Genomic DNA, 18,321 nt, shown 5'->3' with positions numbered 1-18,321 from the left:
CCACTAACCAATGCTCACAAGCAGAAACGGCTGCATTGGGCAGAAAATACATGAAGACTCATTTACAAACAGTCCTGTTCACTGATGAGTGCCGTGCGACCCTGGATGGTCCAGATGGATGGAGTAGTGGATGGTTGGTGGACAGCCACCCTGTTCCAACAAGGCTGCGACGTCAGCAAGGCGGTGGTGGAGTCATGTTTTGGGCCGGAATCATGGGAACAGAGCTGGTCGGCCCCTTTAGGGTCCCCGAAGGTGTAAAGATGACCTCTGCAAAGTATGTGGAGTTTATGACTGACCACTCTCTTCCCTGGTATAGAAGGAAGAACTATGCTTTCCGTAATAAAATCATCTTCATGCATGACAATGCACCATCTCATGCTGCAAAGAATACCTCTGCATCAATGGCTGCTATGGGGATAAAAGGAGAGAAAGTCATGGTGTGGCCTCCATCCTCCCCTGACCTCAATCCTATGGAGAACCTTTGGAGAAAGTCATGGTGTGGCCTCCATCCTCCCCTGACCTCAATCCTATGGAGAACCTTTGGAGCATCCTCAAGCAAAAGATCTATGAGGGTGGGAGGCAGTTTACATCCAAACAGCAGCTCTGGGAGGCGATTCTGACATCTTGCCAACAAATTCCAGCAGAAACTGTCCAAAAACTGCCAAGTTGAATGGATGAAGACTTGTGATCTGCTATCAGATAAGGGCTCCTATGTTACAATGTAACGTGACGCTTCAAATGTTTACAAAGTTACAATGTTGGCAAAAGTTGGATTGAAATAGCTTTTGATTTCAGTAAATTTGCTGCAAACACAACAAATGACAATTTTCAGTTCTTTACAACCTAGAAAGTGTTTGGAAACTTCCTGTGCGGAATAATCCGGAACACAAATCCTGTTATTAGGAGGTTTGTTCAATAAAATGTGAATTGTCCTCTTCTAGTTGTCACCTGAGAATTCTGCCGACTTATTTACATCAATTATTGAGGGAAATGAGGAAATATCATCTGCAGAATCATCGGGAACACGGAGTATACGGCACACGAGGAGTATCCTGTATACCTCTTGTATCTCCTGTATACCTCATGTATCTCCTGTATCCTGTATACCTCGTGTATCTCCTGTATACCTCATGTATCTCCTGTATACCTCGTGTATCTCCTGTATACCTCGTGTATCTCCTGTATACCTCGTGTATCTCCTGTATACCTCGTGTATCTCCTGTATACCTCGTGTATCTCCTGTATACTGTATACCTCGTGTATCTCCCGTATACCTCGTGTATCTCCTGTATACCTCGTGTATCTCCCGTATACCTCGTGTATCTCCTGTATACCTCGTGTATCTCCCGTATACCTCGTGTATCTCCTGTATACCTCGTGTATCTCCCGTATACTGTATACCTCGTGTATCTCCCGTATACCTCGTGTATCTCCTGTATACCTCGTGTATCTCCCGTATACCTCGTGTATCTCCTGTATACCTCGTGTATCTCCCGTATACTGTATACCTCGTGTATCTCCCGTATACTGTATACCTCGTGTATCTCCCGTATACCTCGTGTATCTCCTGTATACTGTATACCTCGTGTATCTCCTGTATACTGTATACCTCGTGTATCTCCTGTATACTGTATACCTCGTGTATCTCCTGTATACCTCGTGTATCTCCTGTATACCTCATGTATCTCCCGTATACCTCATGTATCTCCTGTATACCTCATGTATCTCCCGTATCCTGTATACCTCGTGTATCTCCCGTATACCTCGTGTATCTCCCGTATACCTCGTGTATCTCCCGTATACCTCGTGTATCTCCCGTATACCTCGTGTATCTCCTGTATACCTCGTGTATCTCCCGTATACCTCGTGTATCTCCCGTATACCTCGTGTATCTCCTGTATACCTCGTGTATCTCCCGTATACCTCGTGTATCTCCTGTATACCTCGTGTATCTCCCGTATACCTCGTGTATCTCCTGTATACCTCGTGTATCTCCCGTATACTGTATACCTCGTGTATCTCCCGTATACCTCGTGTATCTCCTGTATACCTCGTGTATCTCCCGTATACCTCGTGTATCTCCTGTATACCTCGTGTATCTCCCGTATACTGTATACCTCGTGTATCTCCCGTATACCTCGTGTATCTCCCGTATACCTCGTGTATCTCCTGTATACTGTATACCTCGTGTATCTCCTGTATACTGTATACCTCGTGTATCTCCTGTATACTGTATACCTCGTGTATCTCCTGTATACTGTATACCTCATGTATCTCCCGTATACCTCGTGTATCTCCTGTATACTGTATACCTCGTGTATCTCCTGTATACCTCGTGTATCTCCTGTATACCTCGTGTATCTCCTGTATACCTCATGTATCTCCCGTATCCTGTATACCTCGTGTATCTCCCGTATCCTGTATACCTCGTGTATCTCCCGTATCCCGTATACCTCGTGTATCTCCCGTATACCTCGTGTATCTCCCGTATACCTCGTGTATCTCCCGTATACCTCGTGTATCTCCCGTATACCTCATGTATCTCCTGTATACCTCGTGTATCTCCCGTATCCTGTATACCTCGTGTATCTCCCGTATACCTCGTGTATCTCCCGTATACCTCGTGTATCTCCCGTATACCTCGTGTATCTCCCGTATACCTCGTGTATCTCCTGTATACTGTATACCTCGTGTATCTCCTGTATACTGTATACCTCGTGTATCTCCTGTATACCTCGTGTATCTCCCGTATACCTCGTGTATCTCCCGTATACCTCGTGTATCTCCCGTATACCTCGTGTATCTCCCGTATACCTCGTGTATCTCCCGTATACCTCGTGTATCTCGGTGTCCATGAGGAAGATATATGGTGGAGGGTGACAGGTGATCATTGTTAGAATTCAGGAGGGGAGATCTGAATTCGGGAAGTCGATGGGTTCTCCCGCTGTCAGCGATCTGCGCGTTCTTCTTGCAGCGCCCTGCGGGGAGCTGAGTATTATAGAGGGATCTATGGAGGACGGGAGCCGAGGCAAAGTGTCTGGGCAATACCTGAGACTCACCAGACCAGGGGGCCCTGTCCTGTGTGTGACCCCTGTCCTGGGTGGGGGCCCTGTCCTGGGTGGGGGCCCTGTCCTGGGTGAGGGTCCTGTCCTGGGTGGGGGCCCTGTCCTGGGTGGTGGCCCTGTCCTGGGTGGTGGCCCTGTCCTGGGTGGTGGCCCTGTCCTGTGTGTGGCCCCTGTCCTGGGTGGGGGGGTCCCTGTCTTGGGAGGGGGTCCTGTCCTGTGTGGGGGTCCCTGTCCTGTGTGGGGGTCCTGTTCTGGGTGGGAGCCCTGTCCTGGGTGGAGGGCCTGTCCTGGGTGGGGGGGTCCCTGTCTTGGGAGTGGGTCCTGTCCTGGGTGGGGTCCCTGTCCTGGGTGGGGGGGTCCCTGTCTTGGGAGTGGGTCCTGTCCTGGGTGGGGGCCTTGTCCTGGGTGGGCGTCCTGTCCACTTTTTATATTCTGGTTCTCTTATCATCGGGTTTTGTACAATATCCTGTATGAAGGGTCATTCCTCATAAGCCCCCCCCCTCCCCTCCCCTCCCCCCCACAAGGCCCCCCTCCCCCTGTAATGGATACATAATGGTCACAAATGATCATTCGAATAATTCCAGCGCCAGGTGTTGGATGGCCCGGTGGGGTGGGGGGAGGGGGGGACCATTCACGGGGGAGCTCCCTCCTGGGCTGTAGTGAAGGATTCGGTTACTCGCCTGCTTGTGTCCTGTAGATGAGGATTGTCCCGGCCCCCATAGTATGGCCAGCAGAGAGTGGATCGTTCGTTGCTTCTGTCTGTGCCACTGGGACTGCCTGCTTCTGTGCCGGATGTCTTGTAGGTGATCGATCGATCGTCTTCTCTACATACGATGGGCCAATATCCTTCACTGGTCACCCGGGGGGTCCGGAGTCTCGTGACGGCGCTCGGGGGTCTCTCGGAGTTTGTCGGTTCGGATCCTCTCAGGATTGGGTTGTTCGATGTATTTTGGTGTTGGTGGATCGGATCGCATTTCACCATCTGTGGTGATCGGCCGACTTTTATTCCAGGAGATTCGGGCGCTCCGGATTGTTACTTTGTATCCAGAATGTTCTCCGAAGTGTCATATAGACTGAGAATCCGATCGATGAGGAACAATCCGGAATGTTTCTGATGATCGATCGTCCGACTTTATCATTTATTCTGATTATTGATCGGAGATCTGTGGGTGGGATTATTGATCAGGAATCTATTGGTGGGATTATTGATCGGAGATCTGTGGGTAGGATTATTGATCGGAGATCTGTGGGTGGGATTATTGATCGGAGATCTGTGGGTGGGATTATTGATCAGGGATCTATTGGTGGGATTATTGATCAGGAATCTATTGGTGGGATTATTGATCGGAGATCTGTGGGTGGGATTATTGATCGGAGATCTGTGGGTGGGATTATTGATCAGGGATCTATTGGTGGGATTATTGATCAGGAATCTATTGGTGGGATTATTGATCGGAGATCTGTGGGTGGGATTATTGATTGGAGATCTGTGGGTAGGATTATTGATCGGAGATCTGTGGGTAGGATTATTGATCAGAGATCTGTGGGTGGGATTATTGATCAGGGATCTATTGGTGGGATTATTGATCAGGAATCTATTGGTGGGATTATTGATTGGAGATCTATTGGTGGGATTATTGATCAGGGATCTATTGGTGGGATTATTGATCAGGGATCTATTGGTGGGATTATTGATCGGAGATCTGTGGGTGGGATTATTGATCGGAGATCTGTGGGTGGGATTATTGATCGGAGATCTGTGGGTAGGATTATTGATCGGAGATCTGTGGGTGGGATTATTGATCGGAGATCTGTGGGTGGGATTATTTGGTGTATATATACTGTATATATGGGTCTTTTTATTTTTTGTCCCCTTATCAGCCAATCAGAATTCAGAGCGGCTTTATTCTATTATTGTATTTTGTGAGATTTTCATATTTCCGTGAGAAGAAATGTTATATATTACGTGATATAGGAGGTGATGGAGTTCAGTACGGACCGGAGATTTGCTCCATCTATGGGCAGGCTGGTTGTATTGAGGACGATCCATCAATCGATCAACTTCACTACAGGCAGCCTGTCGGATATTCTGCCCACAATTACTGGCAGAGGCCATAGCCGCCAGCAACCATCATTGTGTTCTGCCAGCAGGGAAGTCTCCCCACCGGCAAAACACAAAAGTGCTGCGGGAGGGATTCCTCCATTAACACTGACTGTATTGATGAGGAATCGATTGATTTTCTTTCCTTTCATCGTGGTTGCAGGAATGAAAATCACATCATCTATGGCCTACTGTACAGAGAAGATACATGAAGCTGATGCTTCCAAATGTGGCCCCTGGGCACTCAGGCGTCACCTCTGGGCTAAGGGCTCCCCCCGGTGTCAGGGAGCCATCTCAATGCATCAATTATCTCTGGGAAAGATTAAGAGGGAAATAAAAGTGTTAGTGTTAGGAATTAGTGTTGGGGTGTCAGGGTTAGATATTAGTGTTGGGGTGTCAGGGTTGGATATTAGTGTTGGGGTGTCAGGGTTAGGAATTAGTGTTGGGGTGTCAGGGTTAGATATTAGTGTTGGGGTGTCAGGGTTAGATATTAGTGTTGGGGTGTCAGGGTTAGATATTAGTGTTGGGTATTAGTGTTGGGGTGTCAGGGTTAGGTATTAGTGTTGGGGGTTAGTGTTGGGGTGTCAGGGTTAGGTATTAGTGTTGGGGGTTAGTGTTGGGGTGTCAGGGTTGGGTATTAGTGTTGGGGTGTCAGGGTTAGGTATTAGTGTTGGGGGTTAGTGTTGGGGTGTCGGGGTTAGGTATTAGTGTTGGGGTGTCAGGGTTAGATATTAGTGTTGGGGGTTAGTGTTGGGGTGTCAGGGTTAGGTATTAGTGTTGGGGGTTAGTGTTGGGGTGTCAGGGTTAGGTATTAGTGTTGGGGGTTAGTGTTGGGGTGTCAGGGTTGGGTATTAGTGTTGGGGTGTCAGGGTTAGGTATTAGTGTTGGGGGTTAGTGTTGGGGTGTCAGGGTTAGGTATTAGTGTTGGGGGTTAGTGTTGGGGTGTCAGGGTTGGATATTAGTGTTGGGGTGTCAGGGTTAGATATTAGTGTTGGGGTGTCAGGGTTAGATATTAGTGTTGGGGGTTAGTGTTGGGGTGTCAGGGTTAGGTATTAGTGTTGGGGGTTAGTGTTGGGGTGTCAGGGTTAGGTATTAGTGTTGGGGGTTAGTGTTGGGGTGTCAGGGTTGGGTATTAGTGTTGGGGTGTCAGGGTTAGATATTAGTGTTGGGGGTTAGTGTTGGGGTGTCAGGGTTAGGTATTAGTGTTGGGGGTTAGTGTTGGGGTGTCAGGGTTAGGTATTAGTGTTGGGGGTTAGTGTTGGGGTGTCAGGGTTGGGTATTAGTGTTGGGGTGTCAGGGTTAGGTATTAGTGTTGGGGGTTAGTGTTGGGGTGTCAGGGTTAGGTATTAGTGTTGGGGGTTAGTGTTGGGGTGTCAGGGTTGGGTATTAGTGTTGGGGTGTCAGGGTTAGGTATTAGTGTTGGGGGTTAGTGTTGGGGTGTCAGGGTTGGGTATTAGTGTTGGGGTGTCAGGGTTAGGTATTAGTGTTGGGGGTTAGTGTTGGGGTGTCAGGGTTGGGTATTAGTGTTGGGGTGTCAGGGTTAGGTATTAGTGTTGGGGGTTAGTGTTGGGGTGTCAGAGTTAGGTATTAGTGTTGGGGGTTAGTGTTGGGGTGTCAGGGTTGGGTATTAATGTTGGGGTGTCAGGGTTAGGTATAAGTGTTGGGGGTTAGTGTTGGGGTGTCAGGGTTGGGTATTAGTGTTGGGGTGTCAGGGTTAGATATTAGTGTTGGGGTGTCAGGGTTAGATATTAGTGTTGGGGTGTCAGGGTTAGATATTAGTGTTGGGGTGTCAGGGTTGGATATTAGTGTTGGGGTGTCAGGGTTAGATATTAGTGTTGGGGTGTCAGGGTTAGATATTAGTGTTGGGGGTTAGTGTTGGGGTGTCAGGGTTAGGTATTAGTGTTGGGGGTTAGTGTTGGGGTGTCAGGGTTAGGTATTAGTGTTGGGTATTAGTGTTGGGGTGTCAGGGTTAGGTATTAGTGTTGGGGGTTAGTGTTGGGGTGTCGGGGTTAGGTATTAGTGTTGGGGTGTCAGGGTTAGATATTAGTGTTGGGGGTTAGTGTTGGGGTGTCAGGGTTAGGTATTAGTGTTGGGGGTTAGTGTTGGGGTGTCAGGGTTAGGTATTAGTGTTGGGGGTTAGTGTTGGGGTGTCAGGGTTGGGTATTAGTGTTGGGGTGTCAGGGTTAGGTATTAGTGTTGGGGGTTAGTGTTGGGGTGTCAGAGTTAGGTATTAGTGTTGGGGGTTAGTGTTGGGGTGTCAGGGTTAGGTATAAGTGTTGGGGGTTAGTGTTGGGGTGTCAGAGTTAGGTATTAGTGTTGGGGGTTAGTGTTGGGGTGTCAGGGTTAGGTATTAGTGTTGGGGGTTAGTGTTGGGGTGTCAGAGTTAGGTATTAGTGTTGGGTATTAGTGTTGGGGTGTCAGGGTCCTATGCTCAGCTTTTTCTTCACTGTGAAGTCTTCTGTCTGGTAAATGGGATGTAAAACTTCCTCTTCATCTGGAATTCCTTTCTTCCTCTTCAGGTCCTGCAGCTCAACGCCAAGCCCCCAGCATCCAGAATGGACCCTCGCCGGATGAAATGGAAATACAGAGGAGGTGAGCTCCACCCGGGCCCTCGGGGGCCATTGGAAAGCCGATTTACACTTTAATTTTAAATCAGAAAAATACATTCCAGACCGATAGAACATCGTTTGTGCAAAGTCTTCCCCTTCCCTGGTCATTAGTCTGCATGGAAGAAGTGGTCTCTCCTCTGACCTCTGAAATCCTCTCCTCTCTCCCCTCTCTCTCCCTTCTCTCTCCTCTCCTGTCTCCTCTCCTCTCCTCTCTCTCTCCTCTCCCCTCTCTGTCCTCTCTGTCCTCTCTCCTCCCTCTCTCTCCCCTCTCTCCCCCCTCTCTCCCCCCTGTCTCTCCTCTCTCCTCTCCTCCCCCCTCTCTTTCTCCTCCCCTCTCTCTCCCCTCTCCTCTCTCTCTCCTCTCTCTCCTCTCCCCTCTCTCTTCTCTCTGTCCTCTCTCCTCCCTCTCTCTTCCCTCTCTCTCCTCCCTCTCTCTTCCCTCTCTCTCCTCCCTCTCTCTTCCCTCTCTCTCCTCCCTCTCTCCTCTCCTCTCTCTCTCCTCTCCTCTCCTCTCTGTCCTCTCTCTCCTCTCTGTTCTCTCTCTCCTCTCTGTCCTCTCTCTCCTCTCTGTCCTCTCTCTCCTCTCCTCTCTGTCCTCTCTCTCCTCTCTCCTCCCCTCTCTCTCCTCCCCTCTCTCTCCTCTCTCTCCTCTCTCTCCTCTCCCCTCTCCTCTCTCTCCTCTCCCCTCTCCTCTCTCTCCTCCCCTCTCTCTCCTCTCCTCTCTCTCCCCTCTCTCTCTCTCCTCTCCTCTCTCTCCTCTCTCTCCCCTCCTCTCTCTCCCCTCCTCTCTCTCCTCTCCTCTCTCTCCTCTCCTCTCTCTCCTCTTCTCTCTCTCCTCTCCTCTCTCTCCTCTCCTCTCCTCTCCTCTTTTCTCTCTCCCCCCTCTCTCTCCTCTCTCTCCCCTCTCTCTCCTCTCTCCCCCTCTCTCTCCTCTCCTCTTTTCTCTCTCCCCCCTCTCTCTCCTCTCTCTCCTCTCCTCCCCTCTCTCTCCTCTCCTCTCTCCCCTCTCCTCTCTCCCCTCTCTCTCTCCTCTCCCCCTCTCCTCTCTCTCCTCTCTCTCCCCTCTCTCTCCCTTCTCTCTCCCCTCTCTCCTCTCTCCTCTCTCTCCCTTCTCTCTCCTCTCCTCTCTCCTCTCTCCTCTCTCCCCCCTCTCTCTCCTCTCCTCTCTCTCTCTCCCCTCTCTCCTCTCTCTCCCCTCTCTCTCCCTTCTCTCTCCTCTCCTCTCTCCTCTCTCCCCCCTCTCTCTCCTCTCCTCTCTCTCCTCTCCTCTCTCCGGCAGAGGAGTGTCAGTAAGGGGTTAATCTCCGGAAGCCGTTGTCTGCTCTGCGCGGTTCACCTCTTCCTTCCTGACGCACATTACTGCTCTCAGCACCTTTCCGCTGAATTACCTGACTGCATGTGAAGAGGACCTGTCCCCGCCCACTGCGCTGCATCTCTCCCATCCCGGACAGGGAACTTCTTTTCTCCTTTTATCACTTTTATAAACCATTTGAACACATTTTGTTGTATCTGTAATAAATGTAAAAGATCCTGCCAGAAATCCGGAGCGGTCCCGAGTATTCCAATCCCCAGCAGTGTTGTCAGGAAATGTGCCGAGTAATGCAGCGCTGCAAACAGGTCTTCCCTGTGCCGAGGTGACAACGCTGCATACAGCTCTTCCCTGTCCCGAGGTGACAACGCTGCAAACAGGTCTTCCCTGTCCCGAGGTGACAACGCTGCAAACAGCTCTTCCCTGTCCCGAGGTGACAACGCTGCAAACAGCTCTTCCCTGTCCCGAGGTGACAACGCTGCAAACAGCTCTTCCCTGTCCCGAGGTGACAACGCTGCAAACAGCTCTTCCCTGTCCCGAGGTGACAACGCTGCAAACAGCTCTTCCCTGTCCCGAGGTGACAACGCTGCAAACAGCTCTTCCCTGTCCCGAGGTGACAACGCTGCAAACAGCTCTTCCCTGTGCCGAGGTGACAACGCTGCAAACAGCTCTTCCCTGTCCCGAGGTGACAACGCTGCAAACAGCTCTTCCCTGTCCCGAGGTGACAACGCTGCAAACAGCTCTTCCCTGTCCCGAGGTGACAACGCTGCAAACAGCTCTTCCCTGTCCCGAGGTGACAACGCTGCAAACAGGTCTTCCCTGTCCCGAGGTGACAACGCTGCAAACAGGTCTTCCCTGTCCCGAGGTGACAACGCTGCAAACAGGTCTTCCCTGTCCCGAGGTGACAACGCTGCAAACAGCTCTTCCCTGTCCCGAGGTGACAACGCTGCAAACAGCTCTTCCCTGTCCCGAGGTGACAACGCTGCAAACAGCTCTTCCCTGTCCCGAGGTGACAACGCTGCAAACAGCTCTTCCCTGTCCCGAGGTGACAACGCTGCAAACAGGTCTTCCCTGTCCCGAGGTGACAACGCTGCAAACAGCTCTTCCCTGTCCCGAGGTGACAACGCTGCAAACAGCTCTTCCCTGTCCCGAGGTGACAACGCTGCAAACAGCTCTTCCCTGTCCCGAGGTGACAACGCTGCAAACAGCTCTTCCCTGTCCCGAGGTGACAACGCTGCAAACAGCTCTTCCCTGTCCCGAGGTGACAACGCTGCTCCTCCTGAACAGTGAATGTTTTCACCCGAAGACAGGAAGTCTGTTACTGGCAGGATCTCCAGGTGAGATTAAAGGAGCCAACACATGCAAGGATCTAATTAATCTTCCATGTATGACATTGGTGTTCTTGCATACAATCTGTGACCTTTATTGGCCTAAAGATCTGAACTCCAGGAATTACACAGAAACACCCTTTCAGCATATCCGTATCGCTCGCTCTGCATCCCTCATTCCATATCCCTCGCTCTGCATCCCTCATTCCATATCCCTCGCTCTGCATCCCTCATTCCGCATCCCTCGCTCTGCATCCCTCATTCCGTATCCCTCGCTCTGCATCCCTCATTCCGCATCCCTCGCTCTGCATCCCTCATTCCGTATCCCTCGCTCTGCATCCCTCATTCCGCATCCCTCATTCCATATCCCTCGCTCTACATCCCTCATTCCGTATCCCTCGCTCTGCATCCCTCATTCCGTATCCCTCGCTCTGCATCCCTCATTCCGCATCCCTCATTCCATATCCCTCGCTCTACATCCCTCATTCCGTATCCCTCGCTCTGCATCCCTCATTCCGTATCCCTCGCTCTGCATCCCTCATTCCGCATCCCTCGCTCTGCATCCCTCATTCCGTATCCCTCGCTCTACATCCCTCATTCCGTATCCCTCGCTCTGCATCCCTCATTCCATATCCCTCGCTCTGCATCCCTCATTCCGCATCCCTCATTCCGTATCCCTCATTCCATATCCCTCGCTCTGCATCCCTCATTCCGCATCCCTCATTCCGTATCCCTCATTCCGTATCCCTCGCTCTGCATCCCTCATTCCATATCCCTCATTCCGTATCCCTCATTCCGTATCCCTTGCTCTACATCCCTCATTCCGCATCCCTCACTCTGCATCCCTCATTCCGCATCCCTCATTCCATATCCCTCGCTCTACATCCCTCATTCCATATCCCTCGCTCTGCATCCCTCATTCCGTATCCCTCGCTCTGCATCCCTCATTCCGTATCCCTCGCTCTACATCCCTCATTCCGTATCCCTCGCTCTGCATCCCTCATTCCGTATCCCTCGCTCTACATCCCTCATTCCGTATCCCTCGCTCTGCATCCCTCATTCCATATCCCTCGCTCTGCATCCCTCATTCCGCATCCCTCATTCCGTATCCCTCATTCCGTATCCCTCGCTCTGCATCCCTCATTCCGCATCCCTCATTCCGTATCCCTCATTCCGCATCCCTCATTCCGCATCCCTCATTCCGCATCCCTCATTCCGTATCCCTCATTCCGTATCCCTCATTCCGTATCCCTCATTTCGTATCCCTCATTCTGTATCCCTCATTTCGCATCCCTCATTCCGCATCCCTCATTCCATATCCCTCGCTCTGCATCCCTCATTCCATATCCCTCGCTCTGCATCCCTCATTCCGCATCCCTCATTCCGCATCCCTCATTCCGCATCCCTCATTCCGTATCCCTCATTCCGTATCCCTCATTCCGTATCCCTCATTCCGCATCCCTCATTCCGCATCCCTCATTCCGTATCCCTCATTCCGCATCCCTCATTCCGCATCCCTCATTCCATATCCCTCGCTCTGCATCCCTCATTCCATATCCCTCGCTCCGCATCCCTCATTCCGTATCCCTCATTCCGTATCCCTCGCTCTGCATCCCTCATTCCGCATCCCTCATTCCGTATCCCTCATTCCGTATCCCTCGCTCTGCATCCCTCATTCCGCATCCCTCATTCCGTATCCCTCATTCCGTATCCCTCGCTCTGCATCCTTCATTCCGCATCCCTCATTCCGTATCCCTCACTCCGCATCCCTTGCTCCATATCGCCAATCTGGAGGAGTCCCCACTGTCCTGGACCCGTCCTCTCACCAGTAATACATAGAAACCGAAATCTGGAGAACACAGAATCATTGGGGGGGTTATGTAATGTGTAACTAACGGAGAAAGGTTTCAATTTCAATTTTGGATGGAGGGGGAGGGATGAGACCCCCTGTCAGGTTTTATTGCTTTCTTGTGTCCCCATTAGGGAGATTCCCCCTCTGTGTCCCCTGTAGGGAGATTCCCCCTCTGTGTTCCCATTAGGGAGATTCCCCCCTCTGTGTCCCCTGTAGGGAGATTCCCCCTCTGTGTCTCCATTAGGGAGATTCCCCCCTCTCTGTCACCCCATATTCCTCATTCTGTATTCTTGGCTCTGTATCCCTCGCTCCTCACTCTGCATTCTGTCAGCTGATCGCTCGAGCTCCCCTCCCCGGCCAGCCTGTCACCAATCTGATCGAACAACGATTATGGTCTTTGATGAATATTTCAGGACACATCGGGGGTGTGGCCGGGGGGTGTGGTCGGGGGTGTGGTCGGGGTGTGTGGTCGGGGGTGTGGTCAGATTTGGAAGTTTGGAATTACAGCTCCACAAAACTTCCCCATCGGCTCCTCTCACCTCCCTCCGAAAATAAACTCTTCACCCGGCTGACAAACACAGCCGCTAACACGTTAAATTTTAGACGCGTTCTGCCTCCCGCCTCCCGCCTTCCCACCGCCCAATCCCCAGAGAGCATGGCACATAGGGCTGTGTATTGGCACCCGAGTGGCATCCAACATTCCTTATCCTTCATTCCTAATCCTCCATTCCTAATCCTCCATTCCTTATCCTCCATTCCTAATCCTCCATTCCTAATCCTCCATTCTTTATCCTTCATTCCTAATCCTCCATTCCTAATCCTCCATTCCTTATCCTCCATTCCTAATCCTCCATTCCTTATCCTTCATTCTTTATCCTTCATTCCTAATCCTCCATTCCTTATCCTTCATTCTTTATCCTTCATTCCTTATCCTCCATTCCTAATCCTCCATTCCTAATCCTCCATTCTTTATCCTTCATTCCTAATCCTCCATTCCTTATCCTTCATTCTTTATCCTTCATTCCTAATCCTCCATTCCTAATCCTCCATTCCTTATCCTCCATTCCTTATCCTCCATTCCTAATCCTCCATTCCTAATCCTCCATTCTTTATCCTTCATTCCTAATCCTCCATTCCTTATCCTTCATTCTTTATCCTTCATTCCTAATCCTCCATTCCTTATCCTTCATTCTTTATCCTCCATTCCTTATCCTCCATTCCTAATCCTCCATTCCTAATCCTCCATTCTTTATCCTTCATTCCTAATCCTCCATTCCTTATCCTTCATTCTTTATCCTTCATTCCTAATCCTCCATTCCTAATCCTCCATTCTTTATCCTTCATTCCTAATCCTCCATTCTTTATCCTTCATTCCTTATCCTTCATTCCTAATCCTCCATTCCCAATCCTCCATTCCTTATCCTCCATTCCCAATCCTCCATTCCTTATCCTCCATTCCCAATCCTCCATTCTTTATCCTCCATTCCTAATCCTCCATTCCTAATCCTCCATTCCTAATCCTCCATTCCTTATCCTCCATTCCTTATCCTCCATTCCTAATCCTCCATTCCTAATCCTCCATTCCCAATCCTCCATTCCTAATCCTCCATTCCTAATCCTCCATTCCTAATCCTCCATTCTTTATCCTCCATTCCTAATCCTCCATTCCTAATCCTCCATTCCTTATCCTCCATTCCTTATCCTCCATTCCTTATCCTCCATTCCTTATCCTCCATTCCTAATCCTCCATTCCTTATCCTCCATTCCTAATCCTCCATTCCTCATCCTCCATTCCTAATCCTCCATTCCTAATCCTCCATTCCTTATCCTCCATTCCTTATCCTCCATTCCTCATCCTCCATTCCTCATCCTCCATTCCTAATCCTCCATTCCTTATCCTCCATTCCTTATCCTTCATTCATTATCCTCCATTCATTATCCTCCATTCATTATCCTCCATTCCTAATCCTCCATTCCTAATCCTCCATTCCTTATCCTCCATTCCTTATCCTCCATTCCTTATCCTCCATTCCTAATCCTCCATTCTTTATCCTCCATTCCTTATCCTCCATTCCTTATCCTCCATTCTTTATCCTCCATTCCTAATCCTTCATTCCTTATCCTCCATTCCTAATCCTCCATTCTTTATCCTCCATTCCTTATCCTCCATTCCTTATCCTCCATTCTTTATCCTCCATTCCTTATCCTCCATTCCTAATCCTTCATTCCTTATCCTCCATTCCTTATCCTCCATGCTGTATCCTCCATTCCTTATCCTCCATTCCTTATCCTCCATTCCTTATCCTCCATTCCTAATCCTCCATTCCTTATCCTTCATTCTTTATCCTCCATTCCTAATCCTCCATTCCTTATCCTCCATTCCTTATCCTCCATTCCTTATCCTCCATTCCTAATCCTCCATTCCTTATCCTCCATTCCTAATCCTTCATTCCTAATCCTCTATTCCTAATCCTCCATTCCTTATCCTTCATTCCTTATCCTCCATTCTTTATCCTCCATTCCTAATCCTCCATTCTTTATCCTCCATTCCTTATCCTCTATTCCTAATCCTCCATTCTTTATACTCCATTCCTAATCCTCCATTCCTAATCCTCCATTCCTTATCCTTCATTCCTTATCCTTCATTCCTTATCCTCCATTCCTAATCCTCCATTCCTTATCCTCCATTCCTAATCCTCCATTCCTTATCCTTCATTCCTTATCCTCCATTCCTTATCCTTCATTCCTAATCCTCCATTCCTAATCCTCCATTCCTTATCCTTCATTCCTAATCCTCCATTCTTTATCCTCCATTCCTTATCCTCTATTCCTAATCCTCCATTCTTTATACTCCATTCCTAATCCTCCATTCCTAATCCTCCATTCCTTAGCCTTCATTCCTTATCCTCCATTCCTAATCCTCCATTCCTTATCATTCATTCCTTATCCTCCATTCCTTATCCTTCATTCCTAATCCTCCATTCCTAATCCTCCATTCCTAATCCTTCATTCCTTATCCTCCATTCCTTATCCTTCATTCTTTATCCTTCATTCCTAATCCTCCATTCCTTATCCTTCATTCTTTATCCTCCATTCCTTATCCTCCATTCCTAATCCTCCATTCCTAATCCTCCATTCCTAATCCTCCATTCTTTATCCTTCATTCCTAATCCTCCATTCCTTATCCTTCATTCTTTATCCTCCATTCTTTATCCTTCATTCCTAATCCTCCATTCTTTATCCTTCATTCCTTATCCTTCATTCCTAATCCTCCATTCCTTATCCTCCATTCCTAATCCTCCATTCCTAATCCTCCATTCCTTATCCTCCATTCCTTATCCTTCATTCTTTATCCTCCATTCCTAATCCTCCATTCCTTATCCTCCATTCTTTATCCTCCATTCTTTATCCTCCATTCCTTATCCTCCATTCCTTATCCTCCATTCCTTATCCTCCATTCCTTATCCTCCATTCCTAATCCTCCATTCCTTATCCTCCATTCCTAATCCTCCATTCCTAATCCTCCATTCCTAATCCTCCATTCCTAATCCTCCATTCCTTATCCTCCATTCCTTATCCTCCATTCCTTATCCCCCATTCCTAATCCTCCATTCCTAATCCTCCATTCCTAATCCTCCATTCCTCATCCTCCATTCCTCATCCTCCATTCCTAATCCTCCATTCCTTATCCTCCATTCCTAATCCTCCATTCCTTATCCTCCATTCCTTATCCTTCATTCCTAATCCTCTATTCCTAATCCTCCATTCCTTATCCTTCATTCCTTATCCTCCATTCTTTATCCTCCATTCCTAATCCTCCATTCTTTATCCTCCATTCCTTATCCTCTATTCCTAATCCTCCATTCTTTATACTCCATTCCTAATCCTCCATTCCTAATCCTCCATTCCTTATCCTTCATTCCTTATCCTCCATTCCTAATCCTCCATTCCTTATCCTTCATTCCTTATCCTCCATTCCTTATCCTTCATTCCTAATCCTCCATTCCTTATCCTTCATTCCTAATCCTCCATTCTTTATCCTCCATTCCTTATCCTCTATTCCTAATCCTCCATTCTTTATACTCCATTCCTAATCCTCCATTCCTAATCCTCCATTCCTTATCCTTCATTCCTTATCCTCCATTCCTAATCCTCCATTCCTTATCCTTCATTCCTTATCCTCCATTCCTAATCCTCCATTCCTTATCCTCCATTCCTTATCCTTCATTCCTTATCCTCCATTCCTAATCCTCCATTCCTTATCCTTCATTCCTTATCCTCCATTCCTTATCCTTCATTCCTAATCCTCCATTCCTAATCCTCCATTCCTTATCCTTCATTCCTTATCCTCCATTCCTTATCCTTCATTCCTAATCCTCCATTCCTAATCCTCCATTCCTTATCCTCCATTCCTAATCCTCCATTCCTAATCCTCCATTCCTTATCCTCCATTCCTTATCCTTCATTCCTTATCCTCCATTCCTTATCCTCCATTCCTAATCCTCCATTCCTAATCCTCCATTCCTTATCCTTCATTCCTTATCCTCCATTCCTAATCCTCCATTCTTTATCCTCCATTCCTAATCCTCCATTCCTAGTCCTCCATTCCTAATCCTCCATTCCTAATCCTCCATTCCTTATCCTCCATTCCTTATCCTCCATTCCTTATCCTCCATTCCTTGTCCTCCATTCCTAATCCTCCATTCCTTATCCTCCATTCCTTATCCTCCATTCCTTATCCTCCATTCCTAATCCTCCATTCCTAATCCTCCATTCCTTGTCCTTCATTCCTTATCCTTCATTCTCTACGGGGCGTACACACGATGAGAATATTGGACAAACGATCGTCCGTTGTTTGGGGTTTTTTTGCCGGCTAGCCTCGTATCGAAAATGAAGAGGTTACTAAAGTTATGAAATTCTATTTGTTTTGTATTTTTGGACAAAAACTGCGCCGATTGAAGGAAATATTTCCTGCTCGCCCCTCGGAGGAGAGCTGTGTACTAACAGTCAGAATTCCGATCACTGAAAGCGGGATTTTTGGTGCGATTTTCTGATGGTGTGTGCTGGGCTTACAGGAGACACTATAATTGAAGGACGCACCGAGCTCCTCCCTCCGGGTGGGAAATACTCAGAGGTGCGCAGATCTCCATTTCATTTATTTCAGGTACTTATGAGGAGTAAGGGGCGGGGCTTTAATGACTCCCCTATGTTTCCAGAATGGGATTTCTCGGAAACATCGAACACACATACAGTTGTATTGAAAATACTAGCCGTCAGACATCACTAACTGGATCAATCGCTGTTTTTGGTGGAAATGATATTTCTACATGGCAGATAATTTCCTAGCAGGTGTAGTAGAGTCATAGAAATCCAACAGACCCGACAGTCATCACATGCATGCTGCTGATTCTGTGTCATTGAATCACTCATTGAAAGGGGCGTGTTCACAATAATAGCCGTGTGGAGTTCTATTAGTGAGGTCATTCATTCTTTGATAAACAGGCGGCAATTATTGCCCTTATTTAAGGAAGGAAGGCAGCAAATGTTGGACATGCTGGTTACAGTGCATTTCTCTCTGAAATTCTGAGGAAAATGGGTGGTTCCAGACATTGTTCAGAAGAACAGCGTACCTTGATTAAAAAGTTGATTGGAGGGGAAAACATATAAAGAAGTGCAGAAAATGATCGGCTGCTCAGCTAAAATGATGGCAAATGTTTTAAAATGGCAACCAAAACCTGAAAGACGCGGAAGAAAGCGAAAAACTACCATTGGAATGGATAGAAGAATAGCCAAAATGGGGCGGACTCAGCCAACAATCAGCTCCAGGAAGATGAAAGAAGGTGTGACGTTCCCTGTGAGGACTCGGCCAACAATCAGCTCCAGGAAGTTGAAAGAAGGTGTGACGTTCCCTGTGAGGACTCAGCCAACAATCAGCTCCAGGAAGATGAAAGAAGGTGTGACGTTCCCTGGGAGGACTGTTACAATTAGAAGACGCCGATGTGAAGCCAAGCTATCTGCAAGAAGTCCCCGCAAAGTCCCACTGTTGGGAAAAAGACG

The 18,321-nt window shown here is 48.3% G+C and overlaps 1 protein-coding gene across 1 annotated transcript in view; it reads left to right on the top strand.

Moving 5' to 3' along the window:
- The window catches only part of LOC149428929 (ena/VASP-like protein), a gene marked incomplete at its 3' end in the record, with an annotated part of 89,334 nt that overhangs the window by 37,148 nt on the left and 33,865 nt on the right, over positions 1-18,321 (top strand). The window contains exon 4 of the mRNA XM_089666927.1: positions 7,686-7,758. Within this exon, the coding sequence (XP_089523053.1) occupies positions 7,686-7,758 (73 nt within the window). The remainder of the gene's footprint in view (positions 1-7,685; positions 7,759-18,321) is intronic.

The sequence above is a fragment of the Staurois parvus genome, unplaced genomic scaffold, assembly GCF_062004578.1.
Source record: "Staurois parvus isolate SC_StPar_1 unplaced genomic scaffold, SC_StPar_1.0 ptg002916l, whole genome shotgun sequence".
Taxonomy (NCBI): Eukaryota; Metazoa; Chordata; class Amphibia; order Anura; family Ranidae; genus Staurois; species Staurois parvus.
This window is presented reverse-complemented; position numbering and strand designations above follow the sequence as displayed.